The sequence below is a fragment of the Pinus tabuliformis genome, chromosome 9, assembly GCF_031772625.1.
Source record: "Pinus tabuliformis cultivar Carrire ecotype Pingquan chromosome 9, CPIR1, whole genome shotgun sequence".
NCBI classification, from domain to species: Eukaryota; Viridiplantae; Streptophyta; class Pinopsida; order Pinales; family Pinaceae; genus Pinus; species Pinus tabuliformis.
The window spans coordinates 1,321,977,366-1,321,995,327 of NC_142307.1; the positions used below are offsets into that span (position 1 = coordinate 1,321,977,366).

Genomic DNA, 17,962 nt, shown 5'->3' on the forward strand with positions numbered 1-17,962 from the left:
GAGGGTACATGATGTTCGTTTAGGTGGCGGAGATAAAGTAGCACATCAAAGCTATCAAGTGGCTATCAAGGACTATTGCTATCAACTGAAGGAGGATACATCGTAAAGTAAAGCTCTCCAAAGGGGGACCATGTTAGTTTTTGATGATTGGGTAGCATCAGACAGGTGTTTTAGTCTCGACTTTGGTCAGAGAGGCTTAGAAACACAAGAGCTCCAAAACCCAGAAAACGTTTTAGGAGAAAACACCTAGAAATGGTTCAATTAAGTTAATTAATCAATAATTAAATATTTCCTAAGTGATTAATTAATAGGAATTAATTGAGAAATGTGAGATTTCTCTAGAAACTCACATGGATCAACCTAGAGATGATCTTAGTCATTGATGAGGATTTAATCATGGTCATTGGTGAGACAACGAGAGATTATAAGAGGAGGTCGATGGGGTTGGAGCTAGACACACTAGAGATCGATTTTCCTTGGCAGATAGGGCTATCCACCAATAGTAGCTGAGTACGAAAGAGAAGTTCGAGCCAGAGGGGAAGCAGAGTTAGTGAAGGGCTGACAGTGATTCCAGAGGAAATTCCAATTTCAAAGAGGCAGCAGCAAGTGACAAAAGTATTCCACAGTGACGCTGCATAAGGGATTCACAGTAGCTTCAAAAGGTAATTCAATTTAGTTGAGGGAGGTCAATTCAGCTTCCAAAGGCTGGGATAATTTTCCAGAGGGTCGAAGAGTCACTTCCATCAGCAAAGACAGGCAGGACGGCTTGATTTGTGGCTGATCTGAGCCACACGTGTGAGGGTCTGAGCAGAGGTAGTGCAAAAGGGCCTGCGCAAGGGTTGGCTGGCCAATTTTCAGAGGGAGCCAAAAGTCAGGATTGCTTATGGAGAGAGAGAATTTTCTCTCTAATTATTTTTGTCAGATATTTGTTGATTGGATAACCACCTGGGAATCCATAGATTGTACTCAGAATTTCACTACTGCATAAGAATAAAACCCTCATCTGTTGCCCTGGTTTTCCCACACTGGGTTTTTCTGGGCACAATTGTCCAAAAATAACGATGTCATAATTTTTGTGTGTGTGCTCTATATTTCTCAGTTTCCGACATTTTATTTTCCACAGGGTTTTATTGTGAAGAAATTGAAGTGTGATTAATTCGTTATTTTGTCATAACAAAATAAACTACATAATTTAATCAATTAAAAGAACTAATTCCAGTTGTTGCATTTCAAGGAAATTTCCACATGGTTTTAGAGCAAGTTTGATAGATAAGTGGTTCAGAGATGAAGAGGGAGAAATCTGCAATTCAGAGGGAGCAGCAAAATAATCTCTCCAAATTTGTGCAAAGCCAGCTAGACAGTTCAACCTGTTGGGCAAAGGGTTTGATTTTCCATTGTAGGTGGCAAGAAAAATTCGCAAAGCACAGTAGCAGTTTCAGCAGGCAATGGTGAAGCCAAGAAGTAAGCTCCAATGAGGCATATCAGTGTTTTCCGGGGCAGATCTGGGCGCAATTGTTTTTGTAGTTGCAGAATCAGTGTTGGGTGGAAGAGAAATTCTACACACTAGGGGATCTTTCTTAGAGGATTTCCATTTTCAGTCTTGGAGGAAATCTGAAGTTTCTAGTTGCAGTGGCAGAACTAGCAAGCAGGATTGCGCATTCCAAAAAGAAGTGTGAATTGCAAAGCAGGTAACCAAGCAAGAGAGGAGGAGATTCCTGTTTATTTTCCCAGTTGTGAGTTTTGCAGTAATGGCCTCAGCAGGACTTCGTGATCAGAACAGGTTAGAAGGTGCATGCAACTACATTATTTGGAAAACTAGAATGTCCTTTCGGTTGGATGATTTCGGTCCGAAAATGTACGCAGAACAAGCTATTGTCGTACCTACAGATATGCAGTAGCTAGAGAACTATAATAAGGAGATGGCCAAGGCGAAGCGATTGATCCTTGATAGAGTTCGGGATCATATAGTCTCACACTTGGCGGCCAAGAATACGGCCAAAGAAATGTGGGATGCTCTCGCAATACTTTTTCAGAATCCTTCCGAGAATCTGAAGATGTTCCTGAAGGAGAAATTGAGAACCAGTAAGATGCAAAAGGGAGAAGGAGTTACCATTACCTCACTAGAATTCAAGATATCCGGAATGAGCTTGTCACAGTAGGAGAGGTGCCACAAGAAGTTGAACTTGTGTGTGTGTCTATCAACAGTTTCACTGAGGAGTGGGGAACTTTTGTCCAAGGCGTCATTGGATGAGATCAGCTACCTGGATGGGATCATTTGTAGGCAGATTTCATGCACGAAGAGAGGGCTAGAACACTTGCAAACACCAAAATTATGCCAAAATATCCCTACAAAACCCACCAAAATTCAGTCCAGAAACCAAATGACCAATCAAAAATGGGAAGAGGGCAAATGAGGGTCACGACGATGGTTGAGAAGCAAAGGGAAAAGACCTCAACGACCTGCGTTAAGGCACAGAAGCCAAAATGGCCTCACGGCAAGCCTTGAAAGGTCGTTGCTTGGCTTGAGGAAGGGGCTGAGAGGCCCTAAATAGCTACAGCCTAAGGGTAGGGCCTTAACGAGGCCTGCAGCAGGGGTTAAGGGGAGGTCGAGTGGCTGAAAGGCCATGTCTAGGCTTGCCAAGTCCAAAAAATGCCACAGCAAGAGCAGAAAAGGGGGAAAGGAGGTTGTCGAGAAGGAAGAAAAGGAGGGCGAAGGGAAAGAAGGAAAGAGAAGGCTTGACGGAGGCAGGAAAGGAGGGTCTAGGGGCTTGGAGGGGCTTAGAAGCCCACGACAGAGGGAAAAGAGGGTTGACAGTTAGGGCTACTAGGAAAAGAAGGGTCGCATTGACGTTGTGTTGCACCCATTTTTCCAACATCCCAAGGAAGCAGGATCCGAGGTATTCAAAGAATTTTTTCAAAGTCAGAATCATCAACCAGTAGTCTGTTCTATGCAGTGTTGTTAAAATCGCGATGTTTTCGCAAAACCGATTTTATCGCGATTTTTATCCATAAAAATCGGCCATTTTTTTTATACGCGATTTTTTCGAAAAAATTCGCGAGTTTTTCAAAAAATCGCGATTTTTTCGAAAAAATCGCGATTTTTAGCGAAAAAATCGCAGGGCACGGGGGCAGCGGGCGTTTTATATGGAAATTCGATTTTTTTTTATTTCATTGAGCAGTCCGCGCGGAGGAGGAGGAGAAGAAGTGAGGGAGAGGAGCTGAAGGGTTGCCGTCGGATTTGGGAGCGAATCCAAGTGTTTTTAGGAGGAATCCAAACCAAGATCACCAATTTGTCCATAAACCAGGTATGTAGATTAATTTTTTTTTGTTTTGCTTCTATAAAAACTTTGTTTTTCATTGTTTTTAAAGAATTTTTGGAAATTTTTCATTGATTTGGGATGGGTTATTTGTTATGACTATGAGAACCAATTTTTTATTTTTATTTTCTCATTTTTTTTTAAACATTGTTTATTTTTTTTGAATTTTCATTGTTTTTTGGCATTTGCCATTGGCATTTGGTTGGGTAACTTGGGTTTGGAAATTGGGATTTTGGAAATAATTAACTTGTAATTTTGTAAATGCTAAATTGTAATTTGTATTATGTAATCCTAAATTCTTATTTCCTAATCCTTATTTTTCCATAGGTTTGCAAATTCAAAATTCAAAAACAAACATGCCAAGGAAATTGGATCCTTTCTGGGAATATGGTGACCCTAAAACTCCGAATGATAGACAAAACTTGTATTGCAAGTTGTGTGGAAAGGAGATATTCGGGGGGGTGTACAGGTTGAAGTTCCACCTTGCAAAAATCCCTGGACGTGATGTGGTGCCCTGTCCTAATACAAATGCTGAAATTATCCGAAAAGCCATGAGAGCATTGGGAGAATTAGAGCACTCTAAAGAGGCCAAAGAAGAACTCAAAAGGCAACTAAAAAGGTCAGCTGAAGGAAGTGGGCCAAGTGGCACTGGTTCTACTGCAGCGTCAGTCAATCCGGTAGCTGCATCATCATTTTTTGTTCCTCGAACCACACCTGGTGCACAACCAACTATTGGTTCAATGATGAAAAGAACTGAAAAAGAACAAGCTGACAAGTTGATGACAAAATTTCTCCTCTGGAGTGATATTCCTTTCAGCATTGTAAGGAATAATCCATTTTTCCAACCTACTGTTGATGCTATTGCCAGTGTTGGCTCGGGGTACAAAATCCCTTCTCTTCATGATTTCAGAGGCCGGCTTCTTCAAGATGAAAAGCGTGACTGCACCCAAAGATTGGAGGATTTTAGGGAATCCTGGGCACAAACAGGATGCACTGTTATGTCAGATGGTTGGACTGACCAAAAGGGGAGAACCCTTATAAACTTCTTGGTTAGTTGTCCCAGGGGGACTATGTTTATCAAATCTATTGATGCAACTCATCAAATCAAAGATGCAAAAAATTTATGTGATTTGCTGGATGTGTTTATTTTGGAGGTGGGTGCAGAAAATGTTGTCCAAGTCATAACGGACAACGCTGCAAATTATGTTGCTGCTGGTAGAATGCTTATGGACAGGCATCCTACTTTATTTTGGACACCTTGTGCTGCCCATTGTATTGATTTGATGTTAGACGACATAGGGAAAATTCCCTTTGTCAAAGAGACTGTTGACTCATCAAAAAGCATCACAAAATTTATTTACAATCACACATCTGTGCTTAGCTTGATGAGAAAATGCACCAACAACAAAGAGTTGGTGCGCCCCGCCATTACACGGTTTGCGACGAGTTTCATATCTCTTCAATCCCTCTTGAAATCTATGTGGGATTTGAAGAGAATGTTTGTTTCAGAGGAGTGGCGTTCTTCGCCAATGAGCCGCAAACCAGAAGGAGAGGCCGTCTGCAGACTTGTTTCATACCAAGAAGACTTCTGGGCGGGAGTGCAGGAGGTGTGCGCTGTCACTGAACCTTTGGTAAAGGTTCTTCGGTTGGTAGATGGTGAGAAGCCCGCAATGGGCTATTTGTATGAAGCCATGGACAGGGCCAAAGAAGCCATTCGGTCCTACTATGATGACAAGGGAGATGATGGGTTCCAGAGACAACTCCTTCTATGGAACGTCATTGATGAGCGATGGAACAACACACTCCATCGTCCCATTCATGCTGCTGGGCTTTTCCTGAACCCTACATTTTCTTATGCATGTGGGTTTGATTTTGATGCTGAGATCATGGATGGATTATTAACCTGTGTCCAGAAGATGGTGAGAACTCCAGAACAACGTATGGAGATCTCTAAACAAATTGAGACGTATAAGATGTCAGGTGGCACATTTGGCTTTGATATGGCTATCTTTGATAGGACGGTCAAAATGCCAGGTATTTTTTAGTTTGTAACTTTGTACTTTGTAACTTTGTTTCAAATTTCATTGTCTCTTCAAATTCCATTTTTTTCTTATGTTTATTTGTAATTTTGTTGTAGCCGCATGGTGGAAGATGTATGGTGGCAGAGTACCCCTTTTGCAAAAGCTTGCCATACGTATCCTCAGCCAAACATGCAGCTCCTCGGGATGTGAGCGCAATTGGAGTGTATTTGAAAAAATACACAACAAGAAGCGCAATAGGTTAACAACTTAACACTTAAACATTTAAAATATTGCAAATTTCCAAATAAATTTTTGAATTCATTAAACAATATTTTTTTTTATAATATTAATTATTAATTATTATTTCATGAACTTTGTACAGGTTGGAGTCCCGTAGACTTAATGACATGGTCTATGTCTACTACAATCTTCGATTGTGGGTGAGGCAACTAGACAAGACACCTGATATGGATGCCATCTCATTGGATGAGATTGACACCACTGCTGAATGGAGGGTTGAGACCGAGAGGCCTCTCATGGATCCCACTGAGGATTGGTTAGTGCAGGATGAGGGGGAGGAGGAGCAGGAGCAGGAGCAGGAGCAGGAGGAGGAGGAGTTGGAGGAGCAGGAGGAGGAGGTGACACCGCCTACCCGGGCTACCACTAGAGGACGTGGTCTCTGTCTACCTACAGTAGCTGCTACTTCTACAGCTACTTCTTCAGCTTCTAGAGCACGTCAGACTCCACTGCCATTTCCACCACCACAGGCACCAGCATCTTCATCTAGGGGGAAAGGGAAAGCAGTGACATTTTCTCGCAAGAGGGGCAGAGGAAATCAATAGGATTAGAGTCTTAGACTTTCATTTTATTGTATATGACATTATGACATGATGAGATACATTATCATATTTTTTGTTGATATTTTGAGGCTGAGTTGGGACTCAGGACTTACTATTCAGGACATGATTCAATGTTATGTGTGATTTTAGCGCTAGAAATGATATTAAACATCTTATATATTAGTTTTTTTATCATATTTATGTGTCAATGTATTTATTTTATGTTGTAGATGGTTTAGATATTAAAAAAATTGAAAAAAAATGAATATTTTTGTGCCAAACGATTTTTTCCCGATTTTTTCCGATTTTTTCCCGATTTTAACGATTTTTTCCGCTTTTTTCCCGGCGCCGATTAAATCCCGATCGCGCTTTTAACAACATTGGTTCTATGTCATTGTAAACCCATTATGCAAAATTACAATGTAAATGATGCTACTAAGACTATGTACTTATGTAACAACCTAGGTATGCCTATTATTTTGGCGACGAATTTCATCCTAGAAGTTTTTTCATCTCACTAATTCATCTATGTTGCTAAACACGAATAATCGGCAAAGTTTTTCCTTCCAAACTTCACTCCAAAGCTAGGGTGGAATTTATCGTCAAAGTCTTAAATAAGTCTTAGTGTTTTAGTCGAGTTCTTTGTAAAGTGATTTGGCAATAATTTAAGCTATTTGGCTAAATTATTTTATTACAGATCACTCGGTCTACTAGATCATATTGTATCGCAGAATTGGGTAATTATTTGAGGGTCTATAACGAACGGGTATTCCCCCTTTGAGTGTTGAGTTTGTAAAATCTTATGTAAAAAATATTTTATTGTATGGTCCCTCATACTTAGACACCACGGCTAAAATATTAGAGGGTAGGAAAAATAATTAATCCCATCATAGGTCAATTAATTAATTTTTCTGCCAAAAATCAAATTAAATCATAAAATTAATTAATTTAGAGTCAAAATTAAAATGTTAGAAAAAATAATTGTTCTAAGTGGAAAAATTCGTGGGTCTAGAAGAAGTTAATTTTTGGAGATACCCCACTGAGGGAATATTGGAAATTTCAAGAAAATTTGGACCCTTGAACCTTGGTGGATAAGTCAAAGTCAAAATTTTGAGGAAATTAGCTCAAAATAATTATTTTTGAGCTAATAAAAAATAGTTTTAATGAGAAATTCAAAAATTCTTCGAGAATAATTATTTTCGACGATGGAGATTAAAATATCATCAAAGATTTATCAATGGTCGAGATTATTTTGATGGGGATCAAGTCAACTAGTCGTTATTTTCCACTTGGAGGATTTTCTCTATAAATAGAAGGCCTTTTGCTTCTATTTCTAATCTTTTGATGAATTGGGTCTGATGTAATTTATAAACGTTGGTGCAAAGTCATTGTTCTACTGGGAATGTTTTGTTCATCATAATAAAAGACTTTAGGGTGCAGTTCATGGTGTCTTTGTCTCACTAATTTGTGGTACGTGTTGGGTATGTGCATTCGTATATTGTGCTTCAGATAATAATTAATTATTATTTAATTGTAGATGATAGGAACATTCTATTGGTAAGTTTTGGGCTTATCTTAGGTGATCTCAGTGTTGCGGGGGAGCGCCACTCCCCCTCGATCTTGCTCCCAATTTGTGCTCCAGGCGGGAGCGACTCCGGAGCGGGTTGGGAGCGCGCTCCCTAAAAAAATTTCCGCTCCCTGCCTTTTCGGGAGCGTTTAGCCTTTTTTGCAAATTCTTTTTTGCAGTAATGTTCCAAATGCAATTTGTTTTCAAATAAACAAAGAGGTTTTGAATGGGGCAGCTTAATGATCAAGCCTATGGCCCTAGTATTGATATGCGATTCATGGTAATGTTAAATTCTTAAAGTAAAAGTGACATTCTCCTTAATCGTCATTTTCATCCTTTTACTTAAATTTTTAACATTACCATGAAATGACTCAGGATGTTTGAGAGTGGTTCCGACCTCATTGAATTTCATATGGAGAAAGTAGAATTTTAGATTTCATTCAAAATCCAGTAGACTTATCAGTTTTTCAGGATTTTGGGATTGCAATGTTTCCATTGAATTTTGTCATGTATTAGGGTATGGAACTCGTATTTAATCAAGAGCACCAATCCCTCTATGTACCTTGATGTTAGTGACATTGGTTGTCGAACTCTTCTATCATGACCCTCCTAAAAATGTACGCATCACTCAAACAAAATCTTGACTTGACATGCTATGTTTTTTCTCTCTTATGTTAATGCTTAGAGGGTGATATTAATGACAAAGATCTTGATTTTCCAACAATACTAAAAAATTAGACATTTCTCATGGTGGCAAGAGGCCCAAGCATAAGTAATAGATAATAGATTTACTTCTCTTTTCTAGTTTCTAGTAGTTTTTATAACTATTGACTCTTTCATATTAATTATGATATTTTTTTAAACAATATATGACAATTTAAGTTTGAAGTTGGCAATTATAACTCATTAGTAATGAACTATGAATATCAAGCTTCATGAAAGTTGAAAGTTGTTTCATTTCATTTCATCTAATAACATTTCATTTCATGTTAGATATGTAATGGTTACACTTAGCTTACAAGTACAACTTTGGTGATCAATGATGATAAATGTTATATATTGAATATTGAAAGCTTGAAACTTTAAGATTGATGAATCATGAGACTCAATATGTTGTATGTTACTATGTTACTAACTTGTGGACGTGGTTGATGAAGATTATAACTTCTAGATGATTGTTGTTATATGGTTCAATCTATGTTTTTTTATGTTTTTTATATCTAATTCATCACTCTACATGTCTTTGTTGACATATATGTATCAAAATATAAAAAATATATATATTATATAAAAAACACTCCGGGATTTGCTCCCAAACTGGGAGCTTCTGAAAATGTCGCTCTGGGATTCGCTCCCAAACTGGGGAGCTTCTGAAAATTCGCTCCGGCACCCATTTTCGCTCCCACTCCTTGCTTTCGTTCCCACTCCCAAGTAACACTGGGTGATCTGATTCATCGTGTGTTCTAACGTTTTTGCTTGAGAAAATATAAAATGTTAAATTTTGTAACTCCAGTCAAATTCCACCTTGGACGGCTTAAATGACCGAGATGATGATTGCATTAGATTCCTCTTTTCGAGAGGACCAAAATCAACCTAAAGATCACCTTATTTGGACAAGCGAAAGTTGGTTTTTGAATTTATTTATTCACTCATGTATATTGGGTTAGGTCAGCCCTAAGCACATGTTAAATTGGACAAGTCGGCCTCAACCCCAAGTGGACCCTCATGAAAGCCTATAAATAGAAGAGACCTCAAGCTCATTTGGACACATTGATCAAGCCATCTTCTCTTCTCTTATTGTCTTGGTTCGCACAGGTTTGTCAGAGGAAAGTTCGCGCAAGGGTCCGAAATCTCAGGGATGAAGCTCGCACTAATCTAGGGTTTTCTAATTCCTAGATGCTGGCACAGAACTGGGCATTTTAGTCCCTGGATGCTGGCACACAGTGGTCAAGACAGTGTCTAGAGAGCCCTAGATGTTGGCACAGAAGCCTATGGGAGCATCCAGGGTTTCAGAGGCAGATATGGAGGTGTCGGTCCCCAAACACTCGCACAAAGTGGTCCTAAGAGCATCCAGGTTGTCCCAGACACACGCACAGTAACTGGAAGAGAGCATCTGGGGGTTTGGAGCAGATCTAGTGAGTTGGTCCCCAGACGCTCGCACAGAGTGGTCCTAAGAGCGTTCGGGCTACCATAGACGCTGGCATATAGTTCACAGAGAGCATCCAGGATTGTTATAAATGCTCGCACAGCTCCTCCTCCCTGCGTCCAGGACTCAAAGATGAGATTTCAATATTCCGAAGATTCCACTCAGTGACAGCAATGTTCGGCAATATCCAGTAGTTAACTACAGCCAGTGACAGCACATTACAGCCATTAGAATAAGGGTTTTGATTATACGCGTGATTAGATTTGTTTCATGGATATCGTAGTTGTTTTGTTGCATAGATAAAGTTATGGATCATTGTACTCTCTTTTGTTGAATCATTTAATGATGATCTAAGAAGAAGATTTGCAAGGGCTTTCCCCATAGTGGGTTTTGCCCTGGTCTCGGACCAATCCTGGTGTCTCTATGTGTGTGCATGTTTTTCTTCTATTGTTCCTTTATGTTTCGTTGCATTGATGATGATGATGTTGTTCTTTATATATAATTGCATATGCTGATGAATAATGGTGTAAATCTGAATTATGTAATGATGATATGGGTTGAACTTAATGTATTAATAAAGAAATGCAATTATCAAAGCAAAGAACAATGTAGCCCTATGAAAAAATTAACATGGTATCAGAGTTGCGCTGAAGAAAAGTCATGGAGATCACCACAATGATGACACCTTTAATGGAAGCAAGAAGTGGATGGTGGAGACCTAAATGAATTCTAGGGTTTGAAGAAAACCCTAGGCAACTTGATTATTAGGGTTTGACGGATTCTATGAGGTTAGGGTTGGAGAGAAAATCCTAGTTTGCGGAAACAATATGAGATATGGAACCTAGTTGGTCAATGTGAAGATGCTTAAGCACTTGTGGGAGATTTGATAAAGCCTTAGACGGGATAATCCCTTACAGGCCTGGATCACTGAAGGCAACACTGGTTTATGGACCATGGACTTTGATGGATCTTGAAGATTGGTTCAAGAGAGAGAGGATCACGTCTCATTGAAGATAAGTATTTCTTGACTTATGATGCCTCTTACTTTTGTTTAGACCTATGGATCTGATGATTATGTTTATTGCTTATACTCCTTGCATATGTATTTGAGTATATGGATGTTTCTAACCTCCTTGATGAAATGTGAAGAGTAGATCCCACTTGAGGATCATTTGAGATGCAGGCAGGATGGTCAAAGCTAGAAAAGGTTAAAAGGCACCATATGAAAAGATGACAAAGTGCTTCAAGCAGCCTATGTCTAATGAAAAGGTGCACAGGTATTTGAATACCACAAGGTTTGCATAGTATGTTGTATTTCAGCTATAACATTGGATGGCTCGGTAAGCCCTAAGATATGATGTGAATGTCTCTGTTAGTGTCAGTCTTTCCAGCCTTCCTCCAGTGATCAAATATGCTCTTACAAAGTGATTTTGAAGTGTCAAGGTCAAATTTTGTCATTTCAATGAGTCTTCAAGCAAAATTTGGTCACTAGGCATTAGGTCTAGGGTTTGCTTTCACACTTTTCAAAGTTGTCCAAATGTCAGTCCATGTCATCATTCAGCTGAGCCTATCATCATTCAGAGGGTTGCTATCATCATATTAGGTTCCATTTGGTCATGTTACACCTTATTCATGCTTCAGTTGTGCCTAGGCAAGGTCATTTCCCTCTCCTAGGGTTTTGAAGGCAATTTCTCTTGGATGGTCAAATCACCGGCAAAACTTGTTTCCTGATGTTCATACACCTTCCCCTATCCTTAAAGTACCTTATCAAACACTTCCCATCCCTTAGATCCGCCAAATTCCTCATTTTTGCACAAACCCTAGTTTCTAGCTACAACCTGGCAATTTTCTAGGTTGGGCCTGTGTTTTGCCCTTTTGGACCCCTTCCCCTCACTCAATCTCTGAGATTCCACTTTCCCCTGCTTCCTAACATCCCTCCCTACTTCCAAAAATTTCCCCAAGAATTTAGAAGCCCCCTATCCCCTTCATTTCGCTCCATTTCGACGAAATTCCTTGTTTCACACATCGGGACAAGTCGCACTCAAATGATGTTCCAGAGCAATAAAAGATGAATTTTGGAAAACTGAGAGAGGTTTTTGTACATAACATGCCAAAGAATAAAAACTTCCTTCATTTTTTGCAGAGGTGTCATGATTTGAGAGAAATGTCAAGAATACCGTTGCCTCAAGAGAATCAAAGACACCTCTGAAGTGACCTTGGGAAAATCAAGTTTTCTCCTAGCTTGGTTGGCCAAATGATTTGCTTGATGGGTAAAATGATAACTAGACACAAAGAGCTTTCCAATGAGCTATCATGAGCTCAATTTGGGGTTGAGGAAGGCATTCAAAAGTTGACTGCAACAGCACTCTTCCTTGAGGCAGCCTCATTTGGCACTTTTTGACCAGTCTTGGGAGATTTGATTTTTGACAGGGCAAATGAACTCCAAATTGAAAAATTCCAGTTGGGTTGGAAAGTAGACTCAAAGACCTTTCCAACGAGCTATCCTGCACCCGATTCTGACACCAGAAAGGCCTCCAAAAGCCTCCTGAAAAATCGCGACCCGTTGAGCCTAGCGCGCGACCCATCAGGCTGCCTTTTCCAGTGCAAAATTTACACAGGTGCGACCCGTCAGTGGCGCGCGACCCGTCAGCGCCCTCAATATCAAACTGCCTGCAAATTTGCCAAGGAGCCACAAATTGCCAAATTTTGCAAGGTTTGCTTAATCGAGGATGAGAATGGTGTTGATGGATTTGAATAAGGTCCCCGAAGAAGATGAGTCAAATACCTTTATTATGTTGTACAAAGATGGAAAGCCAATCAGCCAAGTTTCATGCTCCAATTCTCTAGTGAAGATACCTGTAGCCTTGCATGTTAAGGAGATGACTCCAGCGGCAATGCTTCCACTATCAAAGTTGCCTCGGGTTTATTTTCATGCAGCTGGCCAGAATCGGCAACAATCATTAGAATTTGAGACATTTCTTGGTTATCTCCTCAAAAGAGACAAAGTTGCTGTGTGTCATTTTAGATGGTATGAATTCCTTATAACACCACTATCTGGAAGTTTTGATCGTGTTGGTGTTGCTTATCGTCTCATGAAGTCGTGTAGGGATGGTGAAGTTCTAGGTGGTGCTGCATCTAATGATAACAGAATTAGAGAACCAATGGCAGCTCAAGTGGATGCTGTGATTGGGCCCCAGAATCCTTCTTTATACACCAGGATATCACAGGATGATATAAAACGTGAAGACTCTCGGTCTAAGATGGTTGTAGAGGATGCTTACTTGCAGCCACAAAATTTTCAAACATTACACACAAGGCTGGTGAAGGGCAATGCAACTCGGGGGATTTCTAATGACTATCAACAAGGTGGACCATACCCAAATGTGTTAGCTCCATATGAACACATGTTTCCATTGCATAGGGCATCTGAAGAGGTCAACAGGTGTATTCAGAGTGGTTCACCTCGAGTAGAAAACAACACTTCACCTCGAGTGGAAAGCAACACTCCACCTCTGGCTGAGAATGCATCACATCAAAAGGAACATGGCACTAAATAGCCTAGCCACAGCACAAATCCCAAGAAATTTTGAACATTTTGGGTCAATTTTGATTTTTCAGGCAATTTACAGGTTTTTCTCCATTAACGGGTCTCACCCCCCGCGCGACCCTTCATCATGGCAACTCCATTTTGCAAAAACTCAGCATTTCCAGATTTGTCATGAGAAGTTACATATGCTCATCAATGGACTTGAGATTTTATGAAGTTTTGGGCCTCCAGAAAGTCAAAAAACAAGCAAAAAATGACTTTCTGCCACATTTTTGAGTTGCAGAAAGCAGTCTTGGGAGATTGCAATTTTGGAGGGGCAAATGACCACCAAATTCAAAAATTCCAGTTGGGTTGGAAAGTAGACTCACAGACCTTTCCAACAAGCCTACTCTTGCTCAATTTTGACACCGGGAAGTGCCCCAAATATGGTCCCAAAGGCGCGCGACCCGTCAGGCAGAGGCGCGCGACCCGTTAGGCAAACTTCTCCAATTTTCAGTGTACAGCTCAGAAAAACGCAGTTTGACCCTGTTTGACATTTTGGGGTGGATTATTAGGCTCTTTGATGTAATTATTGTACTTTTATGATACTTTTACTCTTATGTACTTCTTCTAGAAGATTCATTCATGAAAAGGATGAAAATTAAATGAATGAATTGGTTTCCAAGTTTATAGAGGCAAGTTGTTTTGACTGCCTAGTTTGTAGTACTTAGTTTAGAAGTGGTTGAAACAGCTCCTAGGATAGTGAGCTCGACCCATGGAGGCAGGGAAAGAGGTTAGATGATCTATATTATGTACTTTCTTGCTCATTTTCATGGTTGGACTCTTGAGGGAGAAGCTATCATTGTATTATTCACTGTATCTCTGCAATTTTTGGCTAAGGAAGACCAGGGTTTTGCAGTCCTCTTTGGGATTCTTGTGGACTCATGTGTTGATGGTGTGTTTCTCAATGTACTTGTAAGCTTGTTATGTGAGTCATTTCCTTTCTTTTATTTCTGCACATTAAACAAATGAAGTGTTAAAGTAAGAATTCATGCTTGCCATGCTCTGCTTTTAAGTTTGTTTAATTTCAATGTTTTCTACTGTCTAAAGAGAATTCAAAGTTATTGTTTGCTCTCTTTAGCTCTTCACCTTTCATTCCTGACCATCCACCTCAATCAAAGGCATCAACACTGTCTCCTACCTCGCCCCAAAGAACCCCCTGCAAAAACTGTGTCCAATCCCCGCACCCAAAATTGCCATCCCCTCAATTTGCCACCAAAAACCCAAAAAACCCCAAAATCAAACTCTTTGATCAGTTTACTAGCCTAATATCAGTGTTACCTTATTGGTCATCTCATCTATTGAAGATTTTACGAGATAGACCGGAGAGAGCCTTCTCCTGCCCCGTAGGGCTAGCTACGAGGCTAAATGGTTTGATGTTGCCTTGAGGTTTACCTTTCTCAGCCTGAGGTGAAATTTCAAGCGCTAACAGTCTCTTTCCTTGATGGCTCATACATGCATATGAAAGCGACTTGGATCTATGTTTCCTATGATGAAATGATGCACCTGGTGTTGAACATTTTTATCTTCTTGAATTCTATGAGGCTATCTAATATTGATACATTGATACACTTGATGTTTGGCTAACATCCATCCATTGGACATCTTGATCCTATAAAGAAGGCTAGCACCTTGACTCTAGTAAATGATACTCTTGATACTTGTCATGATGGATTTCATATAGAAGGATAGCTCATTGACTCCTATACATGAGTCTGTTGATAATGCTTGTGATAAGCATGATGAAAGCATATGGAAAGAGAGATTGACACTCTCGTTGTTTTGGTAAAGTTTTATTGAATGACCTAACTTGATCTCATTGATCATGATAACCATGGTAACCTTGATTGCATCGAGAGGCGCATTCTACAACCCAGTATGACCCCGATGTGTATGTCTGTGCTCAAAGTTAAATTTTAGCTAATGTCGGCCAACATAAAATAAAAAATTAGAAATCTAAATAATGTTTATGTTCATCTCTCCAATAAATAATAATAATAAAAATAGAAAAAATTAATGTTGGCCCAAAACAAAAATGAAAATAACCATATAGATAAAAAAAACTACAATACAATTATCTCATGCGTTTAGATAAAAAAATTACAATACAATTATCTCATGCGTTTAATAGTTCTTTTATCATATACGTTGAATTTGAATGGATCATAAATTTACCTTCAACAAAAAAATTTACCACATTAAAATTCCAAATTAGGTAAAATTTTAAACATATTTACTCTTTACTAAAGCCACTACCATTTCTTAAATCAAAGTAAAAAGTTTAATTCAACACAAAGAATCCAAAATCTTGTTGTAAAATCTTTTAATATTTCTTTTAATTAATTATTTGTAAAATGAATTTTTAAAAGGAAAACCATATCCTATGGATATATTAAAATCTCCATAATATAAATTTTGTTATCATGCAATGTAAAAAAACATCATTAAATCTAATATTAATATTGAAAGATTAATATTCATATTAATATTATTATTATTATTAAATCTAATATTAATATTTATATATTATATTATTAATATTATTCAACTTAATAACTTTTAATTAATACAATATCAAAATTTAATATAATATTAAATTTTTTATATTAGAACGATATATATTAGCTCTAGATACATATGGGAGGGAAGAACAAAGACACATAGTGATAGAGGTCGAGAGATAGAGGGAGTGAGAGAAAGGAGAAGAGAGGGATGGATAGAGAGATGGAATTGGAGGAGAGAAAGGGAGGCAAAAAGAAAGACATAAAGAGAGAAAAGTGGAGAGAGAGATGGAGAGAGAATGTTTATGCTTGGAGGTGAGATAGAGAGACAGAAAAGGAGAGATGGAGAGCATGGGGGGGAGAAGGAGAGAGGGAGGGAGATAGTGACAGAGTTGGAGGGAAAAGAGAGAGAGAGAGAGTTGAGGGGGAGAAATAGAGGGAGGTGGAGAGGAAGGGAGAGAGAGGAAGGAAGAGAGCAAGGACATGAGAGAGAGAAGGAGAGAGGAAGGGAGAGAAAGAGGAAGGTAAGAAGAAAGACATATAGAGAGAAATGTGGAGATAGTGAGAAGGAGAGAGGAGACATGGAGGGAAGAGAGATAAAAGGGGGGAGAGAGGGAGATAAGTGGAAGAGAGAGAGTGAGGGAGGGAGAGATAGATAGATATGGAGAAAGAGTGTGTATGTTTTGGGGGTGATATAGAATGACAAGGGAGACATAGAGAGATAGAGATATAGATGGAAGGTGAAGAGAGGGAAGAAGAGAGAGATAAAAAGAGGGAGAGATAGATAAATGTGGGGAGAGAGAGCATGTGTGTATGGGGGAGTGAGATAGAGAGACAAAAAAGGAGAGATGGAGGGAGATATAGATATAGATCGGGGGGAGAGAGGGAAGAAGATTTATTGCATTAGATGCATTGATTTCAGTGTATATGGTGATTTCTAATCCTATTTGATTGCTTGCACTGAAGGAGATAAATTAAATTAGAGGGAAGCGGAGGAATGAAGAAAGAGAGAATGGGAGGAGTGAGAGAAGGAGAGAAGGATAAGAGAGAAAGAGGGAGACACAAAGTTGGAGGGCGAGAGAGGAGGAGAGAGAGGAGAGAGGGAGGGAGAGAGTGGCAGGGTTAGAGGGCAAAGAGAGAGAGGGATAGAGAGAGAAAGAGAGAGAGTGATGGGGGGAGAGAAAGGGATAGAGAGGAAGGACAAGAGAGAGGAGGAGAGATGGAGGGAGAGAGAGGAGGAGAGAGAGGGACAAAGAGATGGAGTTGGAAGGGGAGAGGAGGGAAGAAGAACAACATAGAGAGAGAGAAGTAGAGAGAGAGAGAGGGAGAGATGTAGAGAGTGTGTGTATGTTTGGGGGTGAGATAGAGAGACAAAGAAGGAGAGATGGAGGGATATATAGATATAGATGGAGGGGGGAGAGAGGGAAGAAGATTTCTTACACTAGATGCATTGATTTTAACATACATGGTGATTTCTAATACTATTTGATTGTTTGCACTAGATGCATTGATTTCAGTGTAGATGTTGATTTTTAATGATATTTGATTGCTTGCACTAGATGCATTGGTTTCAATGTAGATGTTGATTTCTAATCCTATTTGATTGCTTGCACTAGATGCATTGATTTCAATGTAGATGTTTTCTAATTCTATTTGATTGCTTGCACTAGATGAATTGATTTTAGTGTAGATAGTTATTTATAAACTTATTTGATTGCTTGCACTAGATGCATTGATTTCATTGTAAATGGTGATTTATAATCCTATTTGATTGTTTGCACTAGATGCATTGATTTCAATATAGATGTTGATTTCTATTGATATTTGATTGCTTGCACTAGATGCATTGATTTCAGTGTAAATGTGATTTCTAATCCTATTTGATTGTTTGCACTAGATGCATTGATTTTAGTGTAGATGTTTTCTAATTCTATTTGATTTCTTGCATTAGATGCATTGATTTCAGTGTAGATGTTGATTTCTAA

General features: G+C 39.2%; 2 protein-coding genes across 11 annotated transcripts in view; one reads left to right on the top strand and one right to left on the bottom strand.

Annotated features, from left to right (window-relative positions):
• LOC149153393 (uncharacterized) overlaps nt 1–17,962 on the bottom strand; it is a 420,894-nt gene that overhangs the window by 102,636 nt on the left and 300,296 nt on the right. The gene's annotated exons all lie outside the window — the stretch shown is intronic.
• On the top strand, nt 4,624–5,906 carry LOC149153394 (uncharacterized). The gene is made up of 2 exons (XM_089440214.1): nt 4,624–5,596; nt 5,721–5,906. Exon 1 carries the CDS (start codon nt 4,703–4,705, stop codon nt 5,360–5,362), a length of 660 nt encoding a protein of 219 aa, XP_089296340.1. The 5' UTR covers nt 4,624–4,702; the 3' UTR covers nt 5,363–5,596; nt 5,721–5,906.

Bases quoted from the DNA above. Each gene is read 5' to 3' on its own strand.
- LOC149153394 (XM_089440214.1), top strand. From the start codon at position 4,703: ATGAGAAAATGCACCAACAACAAAGAGTTGGTGCGCCCCGCCATTACA.